The 19,145-nt window shown below is 41.3% G+C and overlaps 1 protein-coding gene across 2 annotated transcripts; it reads right to left on the reverse strand.

The window, feature by feature from the left end:
• Nucleotides 1-1,049: 1,049 nt before the first annotated feature.
• LOC137795941 (3'-5' exoribonuclease HELZ2-like) lies at nt 1,050-18,743 on the reverse strand. Of its 2 annotated transcripts, none has more exons than XM_068593537.1 (20): nt 18,583-18,743; nt 15,167-16,725; nt 14,174-14,357; nt 13,208-13,315; nt 12,186-12,700; nt 11,454-12,092; nt 10,090-10,885; nt 9,861-9,936; nt 6,258-9,624; nt 6,012-6,097; nt 5,764-5,889; nt 5,525-5,680; nt 5,316-5,448; nt 5,109-5,225; nt 4,525-4,717; nt 3,744-3,890; nt 3,385-3,594; nt 2,112-2,268; nt 1,688-1,855; nt 1,050-1,608 (listed from the first exon to the last, which is right to left on the reverse strand). In XM_068593537.1, exons 2-20 carry the CDS (start codon nt 16,516-16,518, stop codon nt 1,496-1,498), a joined length of 8,643 nt encoding a protein of 2,880 aa, XP_068449638.1. In that variant the 5' UTR covers nt 16,519-16,725; nt 18,583-18,743; the 3' UTR covers nt 1,050-1,495. The 2 variants fall into 2 exon arrangements, with proteins under 2 accessions (XP_068449638.1, XP_068449636.1); XM_068593535.1 differs by having other exon boundaries at nt 17,940-18,743.
• Between the last annotated feature and the right edge of the window lie 402 nt (nt 18,744-19,145).

The raw sequence follows: 19,145 nt of genomic DNA on the forward strand, positions 1-19,145 counted from the left end.
ATAGGGGCCTGGTCTTTCACTGCAGCTTTAATATTGTTAACAAATGTTTAAACATTGGTGCAGAGTAAAGGTAACCAAGTTCCTTATATCAAAAGGACAAAATAGCAAACTTGGGGGAGCCTACTGGTAAACAGGCGCCTGGCCTGACACAACCGACGCAAAGCAGAACTTTGTAGGAGGAAGAGCCATAAACGTGTATGCCCCTTTGTTCCGACCATGCCGACATCGTGAGGGTTCAGACAGCAGGATGGACGATGTTAAGATGTTTGGACAAGATTAGATCTCTCTGTGACGGGAGGACCCACAATCTAGATTGAGGATTCTTTCAGGGTTCAGAGTCATACATTAAAATAGCGAGAGGAGAGGCAGCCAAGGGTGTGAGGTGATAATATGAATCCTTAATTTCTGTACATGTTCTTCATATTCTGCATGTCTATTAAAGCCGGGTTAGGTTAGCGAGGTCAGCAAACATTATGCAGCTGTAGTTGTGTCTCTAAAATGTCCGTTTCTCAAGGGAAAACTAGTTACACGCCTGCACTCTTCAACACCCACGCCTGTTTATCAGTATATTGACATTAGGGAAACAGATTGGCACGTTGCATGTCCCGGTCTGGGAGAAAAGATGAGAACACAGGATTCTCCTCCTGACGGAATAGAGCGAATCAGATGTTAGGACGATGCGAGACGAACCTGTGACGATAATCTGTGTATGAAAGGCCCCACTTTGGTTGGTGGGGCAGTTCTTCTTTGGCCAACCTGCGAGTTGGTTGTTCCACTCACTGCTTTTGCAACTACAGCGCTTGTTACTTTACCTGTGATTGAGAAAATAAATTACGAGAACGAGCGAAGTTGTTTTGGAGGCGACATCGGGCTTCCAATGAATAATTAAAGTGCTTCAATGGTGAGAACAAAATATGGGTTGATAAATATAATGTGAATGACTAACTATTGCTCAGTTTACTTAGTATTAGTGCACATAAAACCTGAAAAAGTTTCATAATTTATTGTGCTCAGTGTTTTATTTGATCTTACAAGAAGTAAACCTGGTCTTGAAGTGTGACAATGACAATGTTTTATTAAAATTTCTGTAGCCGAAGCTAATCCCTGAACATACAAGAGCTTAAGGTATCAAAAGACAGTTGGTCCAATATTTCTTTAACAATGTTTCTCAAACACAAACATAAAAAGCCCAGACTAGTCAGTCTTTAGACCTGGACGTTTGGAATTTAAATGAGCACGTGTAAAAATATAATTCAAGATAAAGTTCACGTAGAAGTTGTAGCATTTTCTATTTATATTCATTAGCAAGGAAAGTCAGAGCTCATCAAACATGTAATACAAAACTTAAAATATGCTGTAAAACTGTAAAAAGAGTACGTCAAAAGTTACGCCATTATAGACTTAACCTAAAATATGAACATGAAATCGTGCTGTTCTGTTCTTCTGGTCTGCTACTTCGAGAAATCCAGTCCCTTGTAAAAAAGCATGAGTGCAGCTATGTTGCACCTTTTACGGAAATCTTGTGTGCAGCGGTCACTGCACTGTGAAGCCTGTAGTGGGCCAAGAGCTTCCTCCAACTGCCACTGCAGCTCAGCAACTCTTCGTTTCCTTTGAGAGGACAGAAACATGTTGAATTATGATGCTCCAGAAGAGTTTTGCACTTTAAGCGTAACAATAAGTGTCTTACCGATGATGCACAGGCCCTCCTTAGCCCTGGTGATGCCCACGTTGATCTGATTGGGATTGCCCACGAAGCCCAGATGTTTAGACAGCCAAGCTCCTTCTGGCTCTTTCTCAATGTCTTCACTTGGCAGAGAGCACACTGTGGAATAGATGACGTAACGCCATTCGCTTCCTAGAAGACAAAATATTGCATGGCACATGAAATACAACTGTCTGGATGAACTACTTTATGGATAATGATCTCAAAATGTGAGTTCTGGTCATGAAATATGACACGATGTGTTAAACTGCCCATCAGAACAGGAAGTCGTGGTACCACTGGGACGAGCTCAAACATACTGGTTGCAAGCAATTCTTCAGAATGTGCAGTTTTATGCTGGAATATGTTTTCTTTGAAGTGTAGCTACTCTCAGTAAAGGGTTGGTCACCTTGGCTTTTAGTGATGGTGGTGACAGTGATGTGCTCCATCTTCTTCTTCTTCAGCTCATCTTTGATTTCTGACACTTGGGCATTGTAGGGTGTCAGAATCACAATGCTTTGCTGTTCGATTTTGGCCAACGTCACCAGCTGTTCAGCAATTTTAACCTGCAAAAAACCCAAAGCAAAAACCACTGTTTGTAACAATGAAGCCACTATAGAGCATATCACTAGTCGGGTTTTCATTCAATTGTCAAGCAAAGTTTTTAAATGTTGTAAAACAGTAATGTAAATTAGGAACATTTCCATCAATTGGTTTGGTTGGAAAAAACTTGCCGACAGCGTAGTTTAGTCAGAAGTTGGCGCTCTGGGCTACACGTGGCTGTAATCCACCAATGGACAGAGTAAAAGAAGTGCAGGCCAAATGAAACAAATTGCCTTGTCCATCGAACTATAATTTGTAAATAATGTTGTTTGGATACGAGCAAAAACGTTATAGAAATATTCAAGAAGAAGCTGACAGATGTGTCATGTCAGTTTAATATTTACGATTTCTTTGTTTGTTGTTGGTGCATCAACTGTATTTTGACGAATGCAAAACACATCTACAGAGAGCATCCAAACCTGTTCGCTCAGTTGAAGTTATTGAACTTATTTTTTTCCATACAGCTTTTCTAATGCAATCGTTCAAAATGTGCATGAATATACGAAAATGTGAATGCGGCATGTTTCAAGGTAGGGTTGATAATCTTCAAAAACATTTTGAAATATTCTTTACATCTCCACATCAATCCATAAATCAAATGCTCTGTCAAAACAAGAGAAGATAAATAATTCTGTGATTGGTCACATGACGACAATCGGCCTGAATGGACCGTTTGGACGGCCTACCTGCCTTTCTACTTCCGTGCACTCTGTACACTCGTTGCGTGTCGCCAGAGTCTTCCACAAGCTGCTTGCTTGAGAGCTGTGAGTACTAACAATGGCCATGTTTATTGTTTAGGCTCATTATGTTGGGGGAGTGGCTTTGGAATGAAGCCCAAAGCGATCAGTGTTGCTGACTTATTTGCTGGATTTAGCAAAGTTTGGAGCTAATGCTGATAGCTGAATTAATTTGAAAAGAGTTGGTAACACTGAACCTGTTATTTATGTTGGATTGGTTTTCAAATCTAGTGTACCCTTCTTGTTTTCTCAACATTACCAGCCCCACCTGGACTCATACCCTTATATTTGAATACCACTGTTTAAAATCAACAAGGAAACCAAGGGTGCCCAAAACAGTACCACTTCGACGCTCTCTTCCTTGTTGGCTTTAGAGTTCTCGTTCCCCTTGGCTGTGTTGACGACCAGACTGACGGTCTTTCCAACGACGTGCCCAAAAACAATTGGCATTATCTTGTCATCAACACGCAGGACGCTGCTTGGCTGCTTCGCCCCAGTTTTCAGTTTTCCCTCGTAATATTCTTCTGACGGGAAATTGCATATGCTCTCATGCTGTAAAGTAACATAATTGATAGTTATTGTACAATTTTAATATTTTACTCAGACATATGGTCATACAATATTGCTTACGTAAGTACATATGTACAGTCATAATGCACTGTATACTGTATGTATATATAGTGTATTTTTAATGTTCTCACCATTCTGTACTGGGTGTCCAGCATCACTGCCTTGTTCTGGTGCATTTTATGGTAGCGTTCAAACAGAGACTTGGCCATCCCGAGCTTCCTCACACGCTCATGCTTCACAATGGGTTGCAACTGTTTGTGGTCACCAATCAAAACAATCTGAAAGTGATAATTTATAACATTACAGTCACTTACTGGTGTGATCATGCAAAAAGAGCCCCATCCCCTTTGGAGAACCTCCAAGTGCTTTTTAGCTCAAGAGACAGACATGATTATATCAACAGATGACATTAATTACATCAAACAAAGCAAAATTGAAATGGTCAGTTATGTTTGAATATCACCACGCCAATGATGACACATCATCAGGTAGACATACGTGTTTTGCTGCTGCGAGTTAACGTTCCCTTGGATGTAGTGATACAAAATAGACGAGTTTACATCCGACCAACTTGAATGTGCTACTTCATTTAGCAATAGTAAGCCAGTTGAAAAGTTTTCTGCCAGAATATTTTTTGAACAATTCACAGTGGGCCTTACATTAGTAACCCTAGTTCACCCTGCATGATCAAAGCACTGAGTACAAGTTTCTTTAGTTTTTGACAAAGATTAGGCTAATAAAGAAAAAAAAAATTCTACATTAAAACTTGTGCTTTAAAAATGTTGTTTCCCTGGCAGTATTTCATAAAGCGATGCACAAAGACAGCAACATTCATTGTTAGCAAACAGACGCATTCCTACAGTGTTAATGGGAAGCACGAGCAGGATACTGATTGGGAAATGGAAAGCGCACCTTTTCTGGATTGTTGCTGACCAATGGGATCAGGGCCTGGGGTTCGGTGGCCATTGCACATTCATCAATGAGGATCTGGCGTGCACTGACTGTGGCAGATAATATCGGGGTGGAAGACTGTGTACATGTGCACAGTATGATGTCATGCCGTTCAAGCTCATACTTCCGAGCCTCTCTGAGAAGATCTTTGTATCTGGGAAGAAAAACAATCCATAGTTACTGCTGGACATTAAGTTCTAATTTTGCTCGATTACTTGTCTATTTCTGCTACACCAAAGCCTGAATAAAAAAACAGCGTATACAAACACAAACATAAAACACGTCTGTGTTATTCTTCGACATGACCAGTTCAGCATAGAATCTAATTTTGGCCCAAACATTGTACAATGAAACAGCCAAACAAAAATGTCAGATCTGAGTAATAGAGGTGGGAAAGTTAATAAGATGTTTATTTGCCAAATCCTTGAAGTCCTCTTTTCTTGTAAAACCTGGAAACACGGTTTATCCACAGATTTTGTAGAAAGTAGTAAGTGAGTATCTTGCAGCTCTCACGTGTGTTAGACCAGCAGTGCATCTGGACTTACTCTTTCACTTCTTTAGCAGTCAGCTCTTCTTTTTTAGCAATGCGTTTATCAAAATCATTTATTTTGCCAGAGGAAGAGTTGTGGTCCTGTCGCATGAGGTGATGCAGGGTGATGCTCCTAAAACCATGTAAAATATGACAGTGTTGGTTAATAATTAAATGCATTATTTTAAAAACTGAATCTCATGAACTGGTGTAATTGTTATACTTGAGCTCCTTTTTGCTGCGTTCTTGGCGGTGGGACCTCCGTACGCTGTTGGGATAAGGGTACTCAAGCATCTCCACTTGTTGGCTGTACACCCTGAGTGGCCGTAGTCTGTTCCCAAACCTCAACAAGTACTCTGTGGTAACAGTAAATCGTTGGTTATAGAAACAGAATGAAATTATGTGGAAATTTAAGAAGAGAAACAAACGTGCCTGCAACAACATCCACAGACTTGTTGGAGGGGCCGCAGTAGAGAATGACTTCCTTCTTCTTCTCATCCTTTGGGTCTTTTGATATCCTTGGATTTGTAACGTTGAACTCAAAGAAACAGAAGACTATGTACGCACCTACCACCGTTTTTCCAGTTCCTAAGAAACAAATGGCAAAAAAATGCTGTTAGCCTCTGCAGAAAATATGAAGCATTAGGGTGATTATAAGTTCCAGCTCTTACCAGGTGGTCCCTGAATGATTGTGAAGGTGTGATTTAGAGCTGTCGTCACAGCAAGACACTGACTGGAGTTAAAGGGTGGTAGTCCCTCTGGTAACCCTCTTCTCAAGCTTTGCCACTTTGGTTCGACTGTAAAGACAAAAGGACAAATAGTTTTCTTTGCAAAACAAAAAAGCAATTGAATCAAACTTAAAAGACAATACAGAGTAGGAATGTGTAACGTGTGTTAAGCGTATGACGACGGGACATACCCTGTCTTGGAATGTGTTTTCCAAGTGCAATAGTCACGACAAGTTCAGATGCAGATGGTATTTTCTTCACAGCATCTTCTTTCCGGCTACAAAAAGAAAGAAGTGCATGTCAACAGTTTGATCTGGAACTGAAAACCATCTAACGACGTATAACCTCAATGCCAATGCAAGAAAAATTTGAGAGAGAAAAGATAAACGGTCAAATTTAACTCTAGTAAGACCAAAGTGAACTTTACTTATACTTACATGTCCGGCACGAGCTTTGGGATGATTTCCACTGTGAAACAAGTGTTTCTCTGAAAGACACAATCAGGAATGGTTTCCATCGGCAGGTGATTGATGTAGAACTGCACTGTACTTCCTTCATTTGGAGGCTTCTTCCGTTGTTCTACTTGTGTTGTGACGCCGTGGGCCACCCATGTAAACTGTTTGGGGTCCACCAGTGCAGCATGCTCTGGGGTTGAAGGCAACTTCAAACCTCTTTTCCGTATGCACAGTAAGCACCTTGACAGGTTACATTCAATGGCCCATTCATTGATCCATGCTATCGGTAAGAAGAAGCTTCCTGTGAGTGTGCCTTCCTGCTCTTGAGTGAAGTTTACCACTAGGTTCTCGACGACTATGCAGTCACTTTCATCCACTGCAGTGGAAGCAGATTCCATCTCACACATCGGTTTCCATATCTGTACATATTCTGCGGTGTTGCGATAATAATCATTTGACGGATTATCTGCAGATCTGGAGAAGCATGTGATAGGACTGTGGACATGGTGCACACAAATCTCAAACTTTGGTTTAATGTGCACCAACTGAACAGCAGGCATGATATAACCTCTTGTTATCTCTGCTGTCATTTGGATCTGAAGGGTGTCACCTCTCTGAAGCGTGATGACAACCTCATGCTCCTTTTGTTTCTCTTGCTTCTCAATGGTACATGAGTTAGTCTTGGAACCAGGCACCACAGCTGCTCGCTTTGTATTAGCCTCCACTATGAGAGACTTCGCCAGATCCCAGTCTTGATTTTCAACAGCTTCAATAGTGGCCTTCCATACTGTCAGTGGAAGCTCAACGTAGGGATCACAGCCTGGCATTTTCAGCTCTCGGTGGATTTGCATGTTGTCAGCTGCGTAGATTTGCTTTTTCCATTTGAGAGTGACACAGTCGTTTGCGTCATCAAAAATTGGTTGGTCGCACAATTGTAAATCTTTGTACATAATTGACACACTCTCTGCAAATACATTCTTGTTGAAAGGAAATGCCACTGATAAACAGTCTGGTTTGGGACCAACAAGAAAGGCTAACTTTGAAGCATTTTGTTTTTTCATGCTCACTGCATAGCGGATCTGCTCTCCCTTTTGTTCATAAGCCTTGGCATCCTTGAGGGTCTTCTCAAGTTGACTGCACAAAGTCTTAATCTCAAAGGAAGTGTATGGGACATCCTTCTTGCATATGAAGGAGTGTAAAAGTCTCTGCAAGATGATGTCCATGTACCGCCTTATTGGTGAGGATGCTTGGGTGTAGGACGGTAAGTTTAGAGAATAATGCCCGACCTGTGCTTCGCTACAAGACTTGGAGCAGAGGACTTTAGCTTTACTGAGGCACTTTTTGAACTGATCAATGACTGGCTGGAGCAGAGGGTGGATGTCATCTGCAGCAATCAGGTCCACCATACTGTCTATATCATCTGATCTGGCAGCTGCCTGGATATCGTCCCACACTTCTGTGAGTATGCGGAAGTTTTCACAGTTTGAGACTTGTTGGTCGTGGTGAACTTTGTGCCGCACATGAAAAGACAGCGGTATTAATCCTTCGCATATCTTCTTGAATTCTTCAATCTTTTCAGGATCTGGTTGTCCTTGACAGCGAAGGGGTGTGCAAGCCATGGTTTTCTCATAGCCAATCAATTCCTTAGACGCAAGTGCATTGAATAACAAACTCAGCTCTTCAATCATCAGATTGGCTTTGCGCTTTCCAGGCAATCTATCATCATCAGGTTGAGAGTAAGCCCAGTCCCTAAGCCTCAACTTCCGTTGGGCTTTTGCAAAACAATAAGCCACTGTCACACAGTCTTGTTCAGTGTCAAATCTCGGTCCGTCTCTATATCTTTCAGTGATTATGTCCCCTGCCTTTTCATAAGACAACTTCTGATTTGACTTGATCAATGACAGCTTGAACTCGGGCTTTCCAATGATCTCATGTGTTGTCTTTTTTACTTTGAACATTAATGAAACCACCCTGCAAACCTTATCTGGCAGAAGACTGAAACGTTCAGTGCAGGTTCTGGGGAACATATGCACAGGATCTTGCCCACTGCAGTAATAAGTAGTTCCACGTTCTTTTGCAAACTCATCCAGATCACTATATGGACACACAAAGCTTGCCACATCTGCAATATGGATTCCCAACTCATACTCATGATCTCCAATTTCCCTGACACTGATGGCGTCATCCAAGTCTTTTGCATCTTTTGGATCAACAGTGAAAGTAAAAACTTTGCTTATGTCCTGTCTGTGTTTCGTGTCTACATCTTCAGAGGAGAGTACCTCGTCTGATTGACATGTATTGGGTGCAACTTTGAACTCTTCATTCAGGATCTGTAGTCCAGCAGCAAAAGAACTTTCGATTGGAAGAACATGTGTGACGTACCCCAATGGCATATAGCAGTTTTCTTTCCAGCTAATCACTTGCACAACAAATACATTGTTTTGTATGAAGTTTTCGTTGAGACGTACATATGATGCAGGTGTCCAATGTCCATGTATCTGCTTCCATATTGTAAGAAAGTTACGTTTTCTCTTGGGGATCAGTATGCGTACTTTGGGTGCCGATTTTGTAATGGGCATCATTGTCCTTTTGACAAATTTGTTGTCAAAAGTTTGGTTTGATTTGCTGTGATCCTCATCCTCAAGCATGCACACAAGTACACGAGCCGATTCTGCTTCCTTGGTGATGCTGACCACTCTTGTTGTTTCTACGACCACTTCATCCCCACTGAAGCCCTTTCCCAGGTTTGTCCTTCCCTTGATGCTGATACGTGTGGTGGGGTTATTAAATGGTACGACATAACCTCTGTTAAATGTCTCCCGGACCATATTTCCTCGCTTGTACACCTCTGGTTGTTTTTCACACAACTCCAAAAGGTCTGGATCAACATTACTGACATTGAAAGATGATCTTGACTTGTGTTTGTCAAAGTCTTTCAGATTCATTCTGTCGTCTTCTGAACTATCTCCTAGTTTCAGCTGTTCGTATTCATCTTTCAGCTCTTGGAGTATTGCATCATTGACAGTGTTGCTCTCATCCTCATGTTCAGACTTTTGAAACCTAGCAGTTTCCATGATATCTTTTTCAAAGAAATCTTTGGTGAAATGCTGTGGTAACACACTGTTGTTACTGATGCAGTGGTCTACGTAGCTCTTCCAGACCCCTGAGCATTTCCCAAAGCAACAGAGGGCAGCAGCATCTCCCACCACAACCACTTGGGACTGAGCCCGAGTCATTGCAGTGTTTAACACACGGGCATCATTGAACAGCTCCAGACCAGGCAGGTGAGATGTTTTTAGGCTGTCGCGTGTTTGCACAGCTGTTATTAGGACTGCCCTGAACTGTTTGCCTGTCAAGATATAAAGACAATTCACATTAAATCATTAATTTAAGTATAAGGTCAAATATATATTTGTATTTTGGTTAAACCACTCCAAGTTCAACCAGAGAAGTTCTTAAGAACAAATTGTTATTTAAAATAAAAACAAAAAACTTCTAAAATAGTCAGACAGGTGTGCTAGTTAGCCATCCTCTATGAGTAGCATAATGGCATAATCATCTAGGAATTCTTTAAGTTAAAACTACCTTGCACGTTTGCGAGATTCTCAACATGGACATCAGCAAGGCCTCTTCTAGAAAGTGTTGACCTAATTTGCCGAACCTAATAATCAAAAGAAACAATTGAGATAATTGAACCACTGCAACTCTGACCTTATAGAACATGACAATTCAAATACATTCATGCAGAAATATTCACTGTATCATTGATGTAATTATGGTTCGGTCTTGTGACAACTAAAAAGATGTGATTTACCTGAGCTCCCTCTGATAGGATGCAGATTGATTTTTCGTCCTTGATCCCCCAGGTCTGTGGCCATTGTTTGAGAATCTCCTGTACTTCTTCAACCACTCTGCCAACCTCGTCGTTGTTATACCATGACATGGATCCAGTATCCAGGACACACTCCCCCCGGACATGGTGAAACTTTAGGGCATGGCCAATTTCAGGAGCCGGAACGTTTCCAGTGGATTTGATAACATCATTCTTACCGAGGTAGAAATGGGTGGACACAAACTCCACAATTTCTTTAGTGGAGCGGTAGTTTTCATTGAAAATGATTCTACTGTTCAGGGCCGCGTCACAGTTTTGGCCTTGATAGTAGTGGAACAAGCGATTGAGGAGTGTGTGATTTGAACGGTGGTGATCGTCAACTGAGAAAAGCTTGGGTCCCATTTGCATGTGATCCCCAGCTAAAACAACTCTGGTGTTTGGCCCAGCGAGGCCAATCGCCATCAAGGCTTCACATTCCAGCATCTGAGAGGCTTCATCAATTAGGATGTGGGTGAAATATCCCTCCGGGAGCTTGAGGTCCTGAAATCTTTTTGCCTGTGTCGTGGTGGTTATGACTATTCTGTGGCAATCTAGGGCAGCTTTTGTAGGTTGTAAAAAATTCTGTCCATCTTTCGAAAGCAAACAGTATTTTCGAGTAATCGCATCTGTGGCAAACAAAGATTTTTGACTGTTTGCTTTTATTCGAATTGGCCTCATCCCATTATTCTTCTGGTTGATGAATGGGTGTAAGTGATCTCTGACATACAGATCTGCAGAGCTGGAAGGAAACAAAAATGTCGAGAACATCGTTGGTGTTATGTGTAGTTTTTCACCAGATACACTGCAAGAAAATGTATGTTTCCAGACAAGAAAACCCTATGTGCCAGAATTTTTTATTAAATTAAAAATAAATTAATAATTTTAAACTGGTATAGCTGCCCACTTGGAACATTATGGTATGTGTAAATGAGTAAAGTTAAAACAGGCAGAAATTGACAGAAATTTGTTTCCGTTTATTGATCAAAAAGATTACAATGTCTAATATTAAGACAGAATAGGCACAATAATAATAATAAAAATAATAATAATAATGGTTTCTGCACCAAAAACACTGGAATTTAAATTAGGATGTGCAATCTACATAGTGTAATATTTATGAAATAGGATCAAGCTATGTTTTAGTTTTTTATATATTTTTTAACGGGCAGTGGTCCTTAATTTGGCCTGCCGGGTTCAGATCAACGAGCATAGCCAGGATTAATACCTGGGCAACACATGTCTATATGAATCACTCAATTAATATTTAATTGGTCACATTTTCAATAATATATATAATATATATTTACCTGTTGGTGTGGGTGCAAATGAGCACTTTGTTGTGAGGCAGCTTACAAAGTTCTTTGGCGGCTGTAGCAAGAGTGAATGTTTTCCCAGTTCCAAACGGTCCATAGATGAGAAGCGGTGCTACACATTTTTGGCCATTGGAAGGACCTGTGATGAAGTTAATCGCTGACTGCTGCTTTGCATTCAGCTTCTCATAGCTGATGTTATTCACAGGAACCGCACAGTTTTGTAGGTCCGGTAGCACTCTTTTTTTATCAGGAAGGAGGTCTATGGTCTTGTGCATGGCGCAGAAGCTGTGGCGATCGAGCTGAAACTGCACCTCCATTTGATACGATTCATTGCTTTTGAGTGCGAGATCGAAGCAACATTGTTTAGACAGCTTCAAATACATTTTGTTCTCGCTTTTTTTGTCTTGCAGAATGTTGGCTTCATAGACCTTGGAGTTTGAGCCACTTGAAGATAAGGGGGCTACCAGGCTAGACTGGATGCTTCGTTTAAGGGCCTGTCCTTCAGGGGTGTCTGGTGTGAGATTATAAGGAATTGAGACGGCACAGAACAGTTCTCCGTGAGGAGCTATGTCCATGCCAAACTTTGTGTTGTTCAACATGTCCAAAGTTGTAATTTCTCCACGAACATTTAGTCTAAAGTAAAAGAACAAAAGAAAGCCTTGGAGTAAGTACACATGTGCAATTCTAAAAATCCTAAAAGGAAAACGCTAAAGATAAGCATATTACCTTGAAACAACATGGTCCTCTGCCCGCTCCTCATTGTACAGGAAATGATGCATTCTTTCATTGTAGTTCTCCTTAGTCAGAGGTGTTTGGTTGTTGTGGGCGGATTTATACTGGAAGCTAATCTGTGGAGGCTTGTACTCCTTTAGCAGCTCCTCCTGTGCTTCTGTTCTGGTCATACACGGGACGATAACCCTGTTCCCTCGATGCCAACGCTCGGCACTTTGTAGTGTGCCTCCGCGATCGACAGTCGTTTGCTCAACGTCATCCAGTGACAGCTGGCCTACTCTTACTCTGAGTTTCTTCAACAGCACTGGCCTCGTGTCAAAATCTAGCACCAGCCACTGGTCATACAGGCCAGGATTGATGGATGTGAAGGACACGGTGATGTCGTAGGTCATGTCTTTACTGAGAAAGTGTTCACCTGAGGAGTAGATGCATGGCACAGAACCGAGGTCACCGAGGGTGAATGAAGCTCCCGGTTCCTGCTTCAGCAGCGCCACGTGCACAAGTTGTCTCTGTACAGACAGGAAAATGGCAAATAAGCATACCATAATATTTCCGGGAGATGAACGAAAAAATACATTTGACGATGCAGATTGTGTGATCGCTACACTGACACCAAGAGGAGTAACAGACTAGCTTAGCCAATACACAACATCTAACTTCTTGTTGTATACATCACTCGCTCCTGTATTTCTGCCTCAGTCCAAACATGTCTGATGGTGATTAATCAGAGCAGTGCATCTGAATACTAGAAGGAAACAACATGCAGTTATTACTTATTATTTTTTCTATTTAAATTATTACTGTGTAATAGCTGTGTGATAAAAAAAGACTGATAAAAGCTTCCATCATTTCTAAGATGTAACATTATGTAAGAGACTATTATTTAAGGTTTGGACGGATTACTTTTCTTCTTGCTCATATATATTGACAAGAAGAATCTGGCTTTTATGACTTCTGGCATACACTTTTGTATTTGTCACAGAAAAGGGAGCCAAGCCTTGTTGTAAAAGTCTTACCTCTGTTTCAACTTGGAACTTCCACTGCAGTGTTTCATTGATCTGTTTACACTCCACAGTTAATTCGTCATCACACGAGATGCTGACATCGTCAACTTGTTCAGCGAGCTGTTGAAATAGTGATTGATATCGTGATTATTAAATACATTATTCTATAGAAAGAGTGAATTTACGGCGATTGAAGAACTGAAGAGTAGTTCGTGAAGTTAAAAACTTTCAACTAACCAACTTTGATGAAAGTGACTAACTTGTATAATTAATTGTTACGCCTGAATGATATCTAGCTTTTGATATCTTTGGGCCTGAGACAATTTGGGCTCGAAATCCTTTTATAAAAGGAGAATACAAGTCTCCGGGAAGCAGAAATCCCTGTGTGTGTGTGTGTGTGTGTGTGTGTGTGTGTGTGTGTATATATATATTCATTTATTTATACATACAGAACGTTACAACAGAATTGCATTGAGTCCATTCTACTTCCTGTCAGCTGATGTCATTCACATAAATCGTAACAATTACTAAACTGGGACAGATTTAAAGTACTAGAAACTATATCACAGTATCATACATGCATATATTTTATAAACCCTGCAATATACAGAGAGATTAGTGCTCTGATCGGCTCATATTTACCCACAATGCTTTAAGTCCTAATTCAGTATAATTTTTTCTTTATCTCTACTGTAATTCTTTATCTCTACTGTAGTTTATGAAATAAATAAAAATCACAAAATCATCAGCAACCGACTGCGTACTTTTTTCTGCTCTTGTTATATCCTCATTCTATTGTACTGTATAATCTGTGTACTTTTTTTATCTGCTTTTGTTATATCCTCATTTTATTTATAATGTGCAAATGTTTTTTCTTTGAACAATTCATTTCATAACTGACAGCTTTTTTTTCTCAAGAGGAGGGATAGCGTTTGCTGTGACTTCGGATGAACTTTTAGAGTAGAGCTTTGTACTCACGACGTGTACTTCGTTACTGCTGTTTTTGTATTCCTCCAAGAGCCTTTCATTGAAGCACATGAGACCCTGAGCTCCGATGTTGTGTCTGATCTCCTTCTCCTCTTCAGCACGCATCAACCACTCCTTCAGCTCTTCCATAGAATGAGCTTTTGGGCACTTGTTGCCATATTCACACGTTTCTGGTCTAGGATGAAGGGGCAGTTATAACAAAACAACACAAGAAGGATCAAACTACCACTTTGGAATGTTAAAAAAACATAAACATTTCTAGAACAATTATACCCATTTAGCTCCCCAACTATGTAGAAAACTGAAAAACACGTTTTGCGACATGATTTCCTTGTCCTTTTCATAATTACATGAAAAAAACAGATGTTTTAAAGGACAATTATTTCCCTTTTAGGCTTAAATAACTGAATAAAGCCGTTAAAATAATTTCACAAACAATGAAAAAACAGTAAAGGGGTGTCAGTGATATCCAGCAGAAGGCAGCACTGCTGCCTCTAAATTTCGAGCACTGAGATGGACACACAATGTGCATGAGAAACACTTCACTCCGTTATTAAACACAAAAAGATAAATCATCATCATTTTCCTTTTTAATTTACTTATGTGAAATTGATTTAACAATGAAGCTTGTATAGTGTCATGTTTGATCTGTGCTGTGCATTTCAATACCTCACCACATTACTCTATTCGTTTGGATTTATTTCAAACTGTGAGGACTCGTTGTGTATTGCATTGGTGGACAAAAACGTCCATCAGCTCCGCAACTGGGGTACAACTTTTCCATTTAAATAATTTGTTTGGCGATGTTTTATGTTTTTCTTATTGTAAACAAATCCCAAGAAAAAACACAAACCACCAATTAATGTACACAAAAAAGTGCTATGAGGGTATCACAGCCTCTGATGGGTTAGCTTCTGAGGGAATTAACATAGTGGGACAAGAATCGACAGTGTGGTTGTCAGACATGTAAAGCGAGTTGTCTACCTTTCACACAGCCAAAGCTCAGATCGGTGGACGTGCGGGGGCTGTCGTCCTTTCCACCAGGTGGTGGTGTCTCCAGAGAGTAACCGGGCATGCTCCAAAGAGCTGCAGTGCTCGTAGAAGCTCTCCGGGGTGGGAAAGACCACTTGGCAAATTTTGCAATGAATCTTGACCTCCCTGTGCTCCGTCTGGTCCCCCCGTCTCGTCTGGAGGAGGTGAGGCCGCACGGAGAGCCCACTGTGCTCCGCTTTCCACACGGTCATCTCCACCTCGCTCTGGGCGGACTGGCAGTCGCTGGCCTGGTGCCAGCAGGGCTTTCCCTGCCTGACGTGGCTGCAGTACGTAAACTTACAGTTCTGTGGAAGAGGGCGCACCTGGCTGTAGACGTGCTTTCTGCTGTTTTCTGACAGGTGATGAACTAAGACTGGGACCCAGGTGTGCGCTGCATCTGCTGAGCAAGTGGAATTCCACCTTTTGGCTGTCAGTTTTTGAGGGCGATCGTGAAAGCAGTCCTTGCAGAACTCTACAAATTCGCCTGAAAACTGCTGGCGTATGCTTTCAGCTGCACTTTCGGGTGTCATCTTAATAAGCTCAGACTCAATTACAAGTCGGATTAACTCTTGCAGATCGATGTGTCTGTCTCTAACATAGTTCCATACTGCGGCCTCTTCACAGCTCCTGGCATAAGTGCAGCTCCGTCCGTGTTTGGTGCATCCAACACCCTCATCGAAGAAATGACACTCTCGGTAGAGAACATTCTTTCCAAACTCTCCACATGTGGGCCGCTCAGAGACAGGCCTCCACTGATTAGAGGTTCTGTCTTTGGCTAAAAGCAGGGTTCTGCTGCACTTGTGACTCACTGACTGAACTGTGTATGTTATTTCCTTCTTCTTCACGGAACACTGATTACACACAGCCTTTAAAAGCAGAGTTGTCAAGAGGTCACCCAGTGGTTCTGTGTTAACAGGCTGATCACCTCCTCTCTCAGACTGAACTATGAGATTACAGAGGAGCACGTGGTCTACACCGTGTTGCTTTTCAAACATCCACACGGCGGCTTCCTCGTCACTTCTGGCGTAGGTGCACCGGTTCTTGTGGAACGAGCATCCAGAGCCCTCCGCGAAGAAGTAACATTTCTCATATTTACTCGGATTTGGAAACTTGGGCCGCCTGGAAACTGGCCTCCATTTTTTGCCACCTTTGAATCTGCAGAGGAGGACATCGTGTGCACACTGGTGGCCGACCGATTTCAACGAATACGTAACTTCTCTCTCCTTGACGGAGCACAGAGTGCATGCAAGTTTAAGGTCATGTGTCCGTAAAAGAGGAGCCAGTTTGGATTCACTAGCTGACATTGTGATACTTTCATAATGCGGACGACAGAACCTGGATTCAAAACTGCAGATTGTAGTATTTTGGTTGCAGCAAGTCACAATAGACCCAGATTTAGTTACAAATCTGATTAACCAAGGCACACACTAACACCCCTATCAGAATAAAGCTGGGTCAACTTGTCAAGCTACAGGCCAGAGTGATAAATGTCAAACTGTGCTTTGAGGAGTCTGAAAAAGAAAACAGTAGAGACGACAGCATGATGAGAAATGTGTTTACAATATTCAATTCAGAAGCCCAGTGAGTACCAAGCAGAATGTTCGTTTCTTGATGAACACTTGGTCTGAAACTCTAAGACCTTTTTTCGCTGTCTTTCAAACCAGTTGAAACGCGGTGACATCATCAACGTGTAACAAAACACCAATATGTTTTAAAATATTGATGATTTGTTCAGTTGTACTAGGTTGAAAGCGAGATGATGTGGGTCACTGTAACTCTGTTTTGATGTTCATTCTGTACTGATGACATCTGTTGGCCGATACAAAATGCATTTAAATGAATTGAAGTTGAACGTATTTCTACAAAGTCATATTTTCGCATCCTTAGCATCATTGTATGCTGCTCACGAAGGAGGCTGCTAGCTTGTAGCGACATCAGCACGGACCCAGAAACATGTGTGTAAGTTCATGTTGGAGACTGTCTTCATGTGCTGTCACTGTAGCCCAACATTTATATTTCTAGGTCATTTCACATCTAAAATACACGACAGAAAGCGAGTGGGGCTGCACACACTTCAAATGGGGAGGAAGTGAGTGTCTTTGACAAGATTTAAAGAAAAAAGGGAGATTGTGTTATTGTTTGCACTGTCAACAATTATGTTTTTTCTATTTCAACACTTTGTGTTTGCTTATCTGTTTCAGTCTGGCATTAAAATTGAAGGTCCAGCTAGGACATCAAATGAGCTTGTTGCTATGGTTACCTGTGACAGAGGCTGCTAGAAAACTTAGTTAAGTACAGAAAAGCCCCCAAAACCACAGACAGCCTGTCAGATAGTCTGCTGCTATGATTGTAATGATAAAAGTCACCGCTGAGGCCAACGACACCTATTCATGCGGCTTGTAACCTGCTTGTAACAAAGCGCCAGCTGTTCACAGCCCCTTCCGCACGTAGCTGGAAACCCTGTAGCGGTGTTCACCATGAACGTTGATGTAAAACGTCAGGTGCACTAACGTGTTTGCTGATTGGACCGCTGTCCTAAACGGAGACAGCTAACGATAAATTAGCGAACGTAATTTCGAGATATGGAGGTTAGGTTAGTTGCTTGACGGGTTCTTTTTGTGTTTCAAAAACAAACAAACAATAAACTCCAATGCAACTCGCAACAAGCTGCCGACAGCACAGTTGTGCGAGTGTTGTTTGAGTAATAATATGGCTTGGTGCTCACCTCTCAGTCCGCCTCCTGTCCTCTCTTGTTAGCGCAATAGTTAGTATGCGCGCGAACTATCTTCCTCTTTTGTGCTACGTCTCTTCGCTCAGCACATGCGTATCTGCTTCAATTAAAAGCTTCACGTCATCCACACAACCGAGTGTTATTAAACACGGAAAATATCAATATTTTTTTTTTATTTCCCACTGTCTCATATGGCAATTACGCGCAGCTTGCATCGTATGTCCACTAGATGGAGCAGTTGTCCATGTTCTTATTTAACCACAGGGACAGGAAGCGACACTGGCTCACAGAATGAAGTCAGCGGCTCAAAAGGCTCAAATTACCAGGGAGCGAGATCAAAGTGCGCATCAAACTGTAGACTTTAATAATAATAATAATAAAATACATGTCCTACAATTCAGCAATCAAGACATTCAAAATTCAACCATGTATCGTTGGCTGATGCAAAATAACACTCTCAACATATGTCCGTAACTGTGAGTCAAGTTTAGTATTTTGACAATATTGCTTCTGCTAGTCCTACTACTACTACTACTACTACTACTACTACTACTACTCTATTAACAATAATAATAACACCAGCGTAATGATAATGAATTATAACAATATCATCAATAACAGTAGTATTTACAATTACCTTCAATTTGGCTGATCTTCAAGAGGATGTTGATCCTCCATGTTAATGGAGGCTGTGAGACCTGATGAACAGAAGCGGCAGCATCGTGAGGATTCACTACTGTGAGGTTTCGGAGTGGAGTCGGCCCCTCCTTGATCCGGAGCACTGGAGCCTCTCCTCTCTCTTTCTCGAGAACCAAATCTAAGTTTCGTTTACCATACATTTGTATCACTATGAGGTAGAAAAGGATACGCATGCGCTCTCTGCACAAGGATTTCGCTTCCTCATTTTTACGTGAAGTTGCATGCAGTGGGATTTTCCATCCATCTCTTCATGTAAAACCGTCAAGATGTTTCTGTACAGGACTCATGTATTAGGCTATTGACTCAATTGTAGTTTGTTATCTTGTCCTTATTAAATTAATAATGTTTCTTTAGTTTAGGGTGAAGGTTCCACTTGGTTTCAATACAAATCCACTTGTTTCATTTTCTTGACACAATAATCTGCTTTATTCTGGCACATTACTTAAATTCAACCCTAAAATATCTTTGATTTGAATAGTTTAATCAGCAGGCATTATTTTC

This window comes from Clinocottus analis, unplaced genomic scaffold, assembly GCF_023055335.1.
Source record: "Clinocottus analis isolate CAN_PGR_092001 unplaced genomic scaffold, fCliAna1.0.p SCAF_3, whole genome shotgun sequence".
In the NCBI taxonomy this organism is placed as follows: domain Eukaryota; kingdom Metazoa; phylum Chordata; class Actinopteri; order Perciformes; family Cottidae; genus Clinocottus; species Clinocottus analis.

Coding starts and splice junctions, on each gene's coding strand:
- LOC137795941 (XM_068593537.1), bottom strand. CDS start 16,518: ATGTCAGCTAGTGAATCCAAACTGGCTCCTCTTTTACGGACACATGAC. Junction 6,098..6,257: donor CCAAAGCTCGTGCCGGACAT/GTAAGTATAAGT, acceptor TTCTTTTTGTAG/CCGGAAAGAAGATGCTGTGA. Junction 5,449..5,524: donor GTCTGTGGATGTTGTTGCAG/GCACGTTTGTTT, acceptor CTGTTACCACAG/AGTACTTGTTGAGGTTTGGG.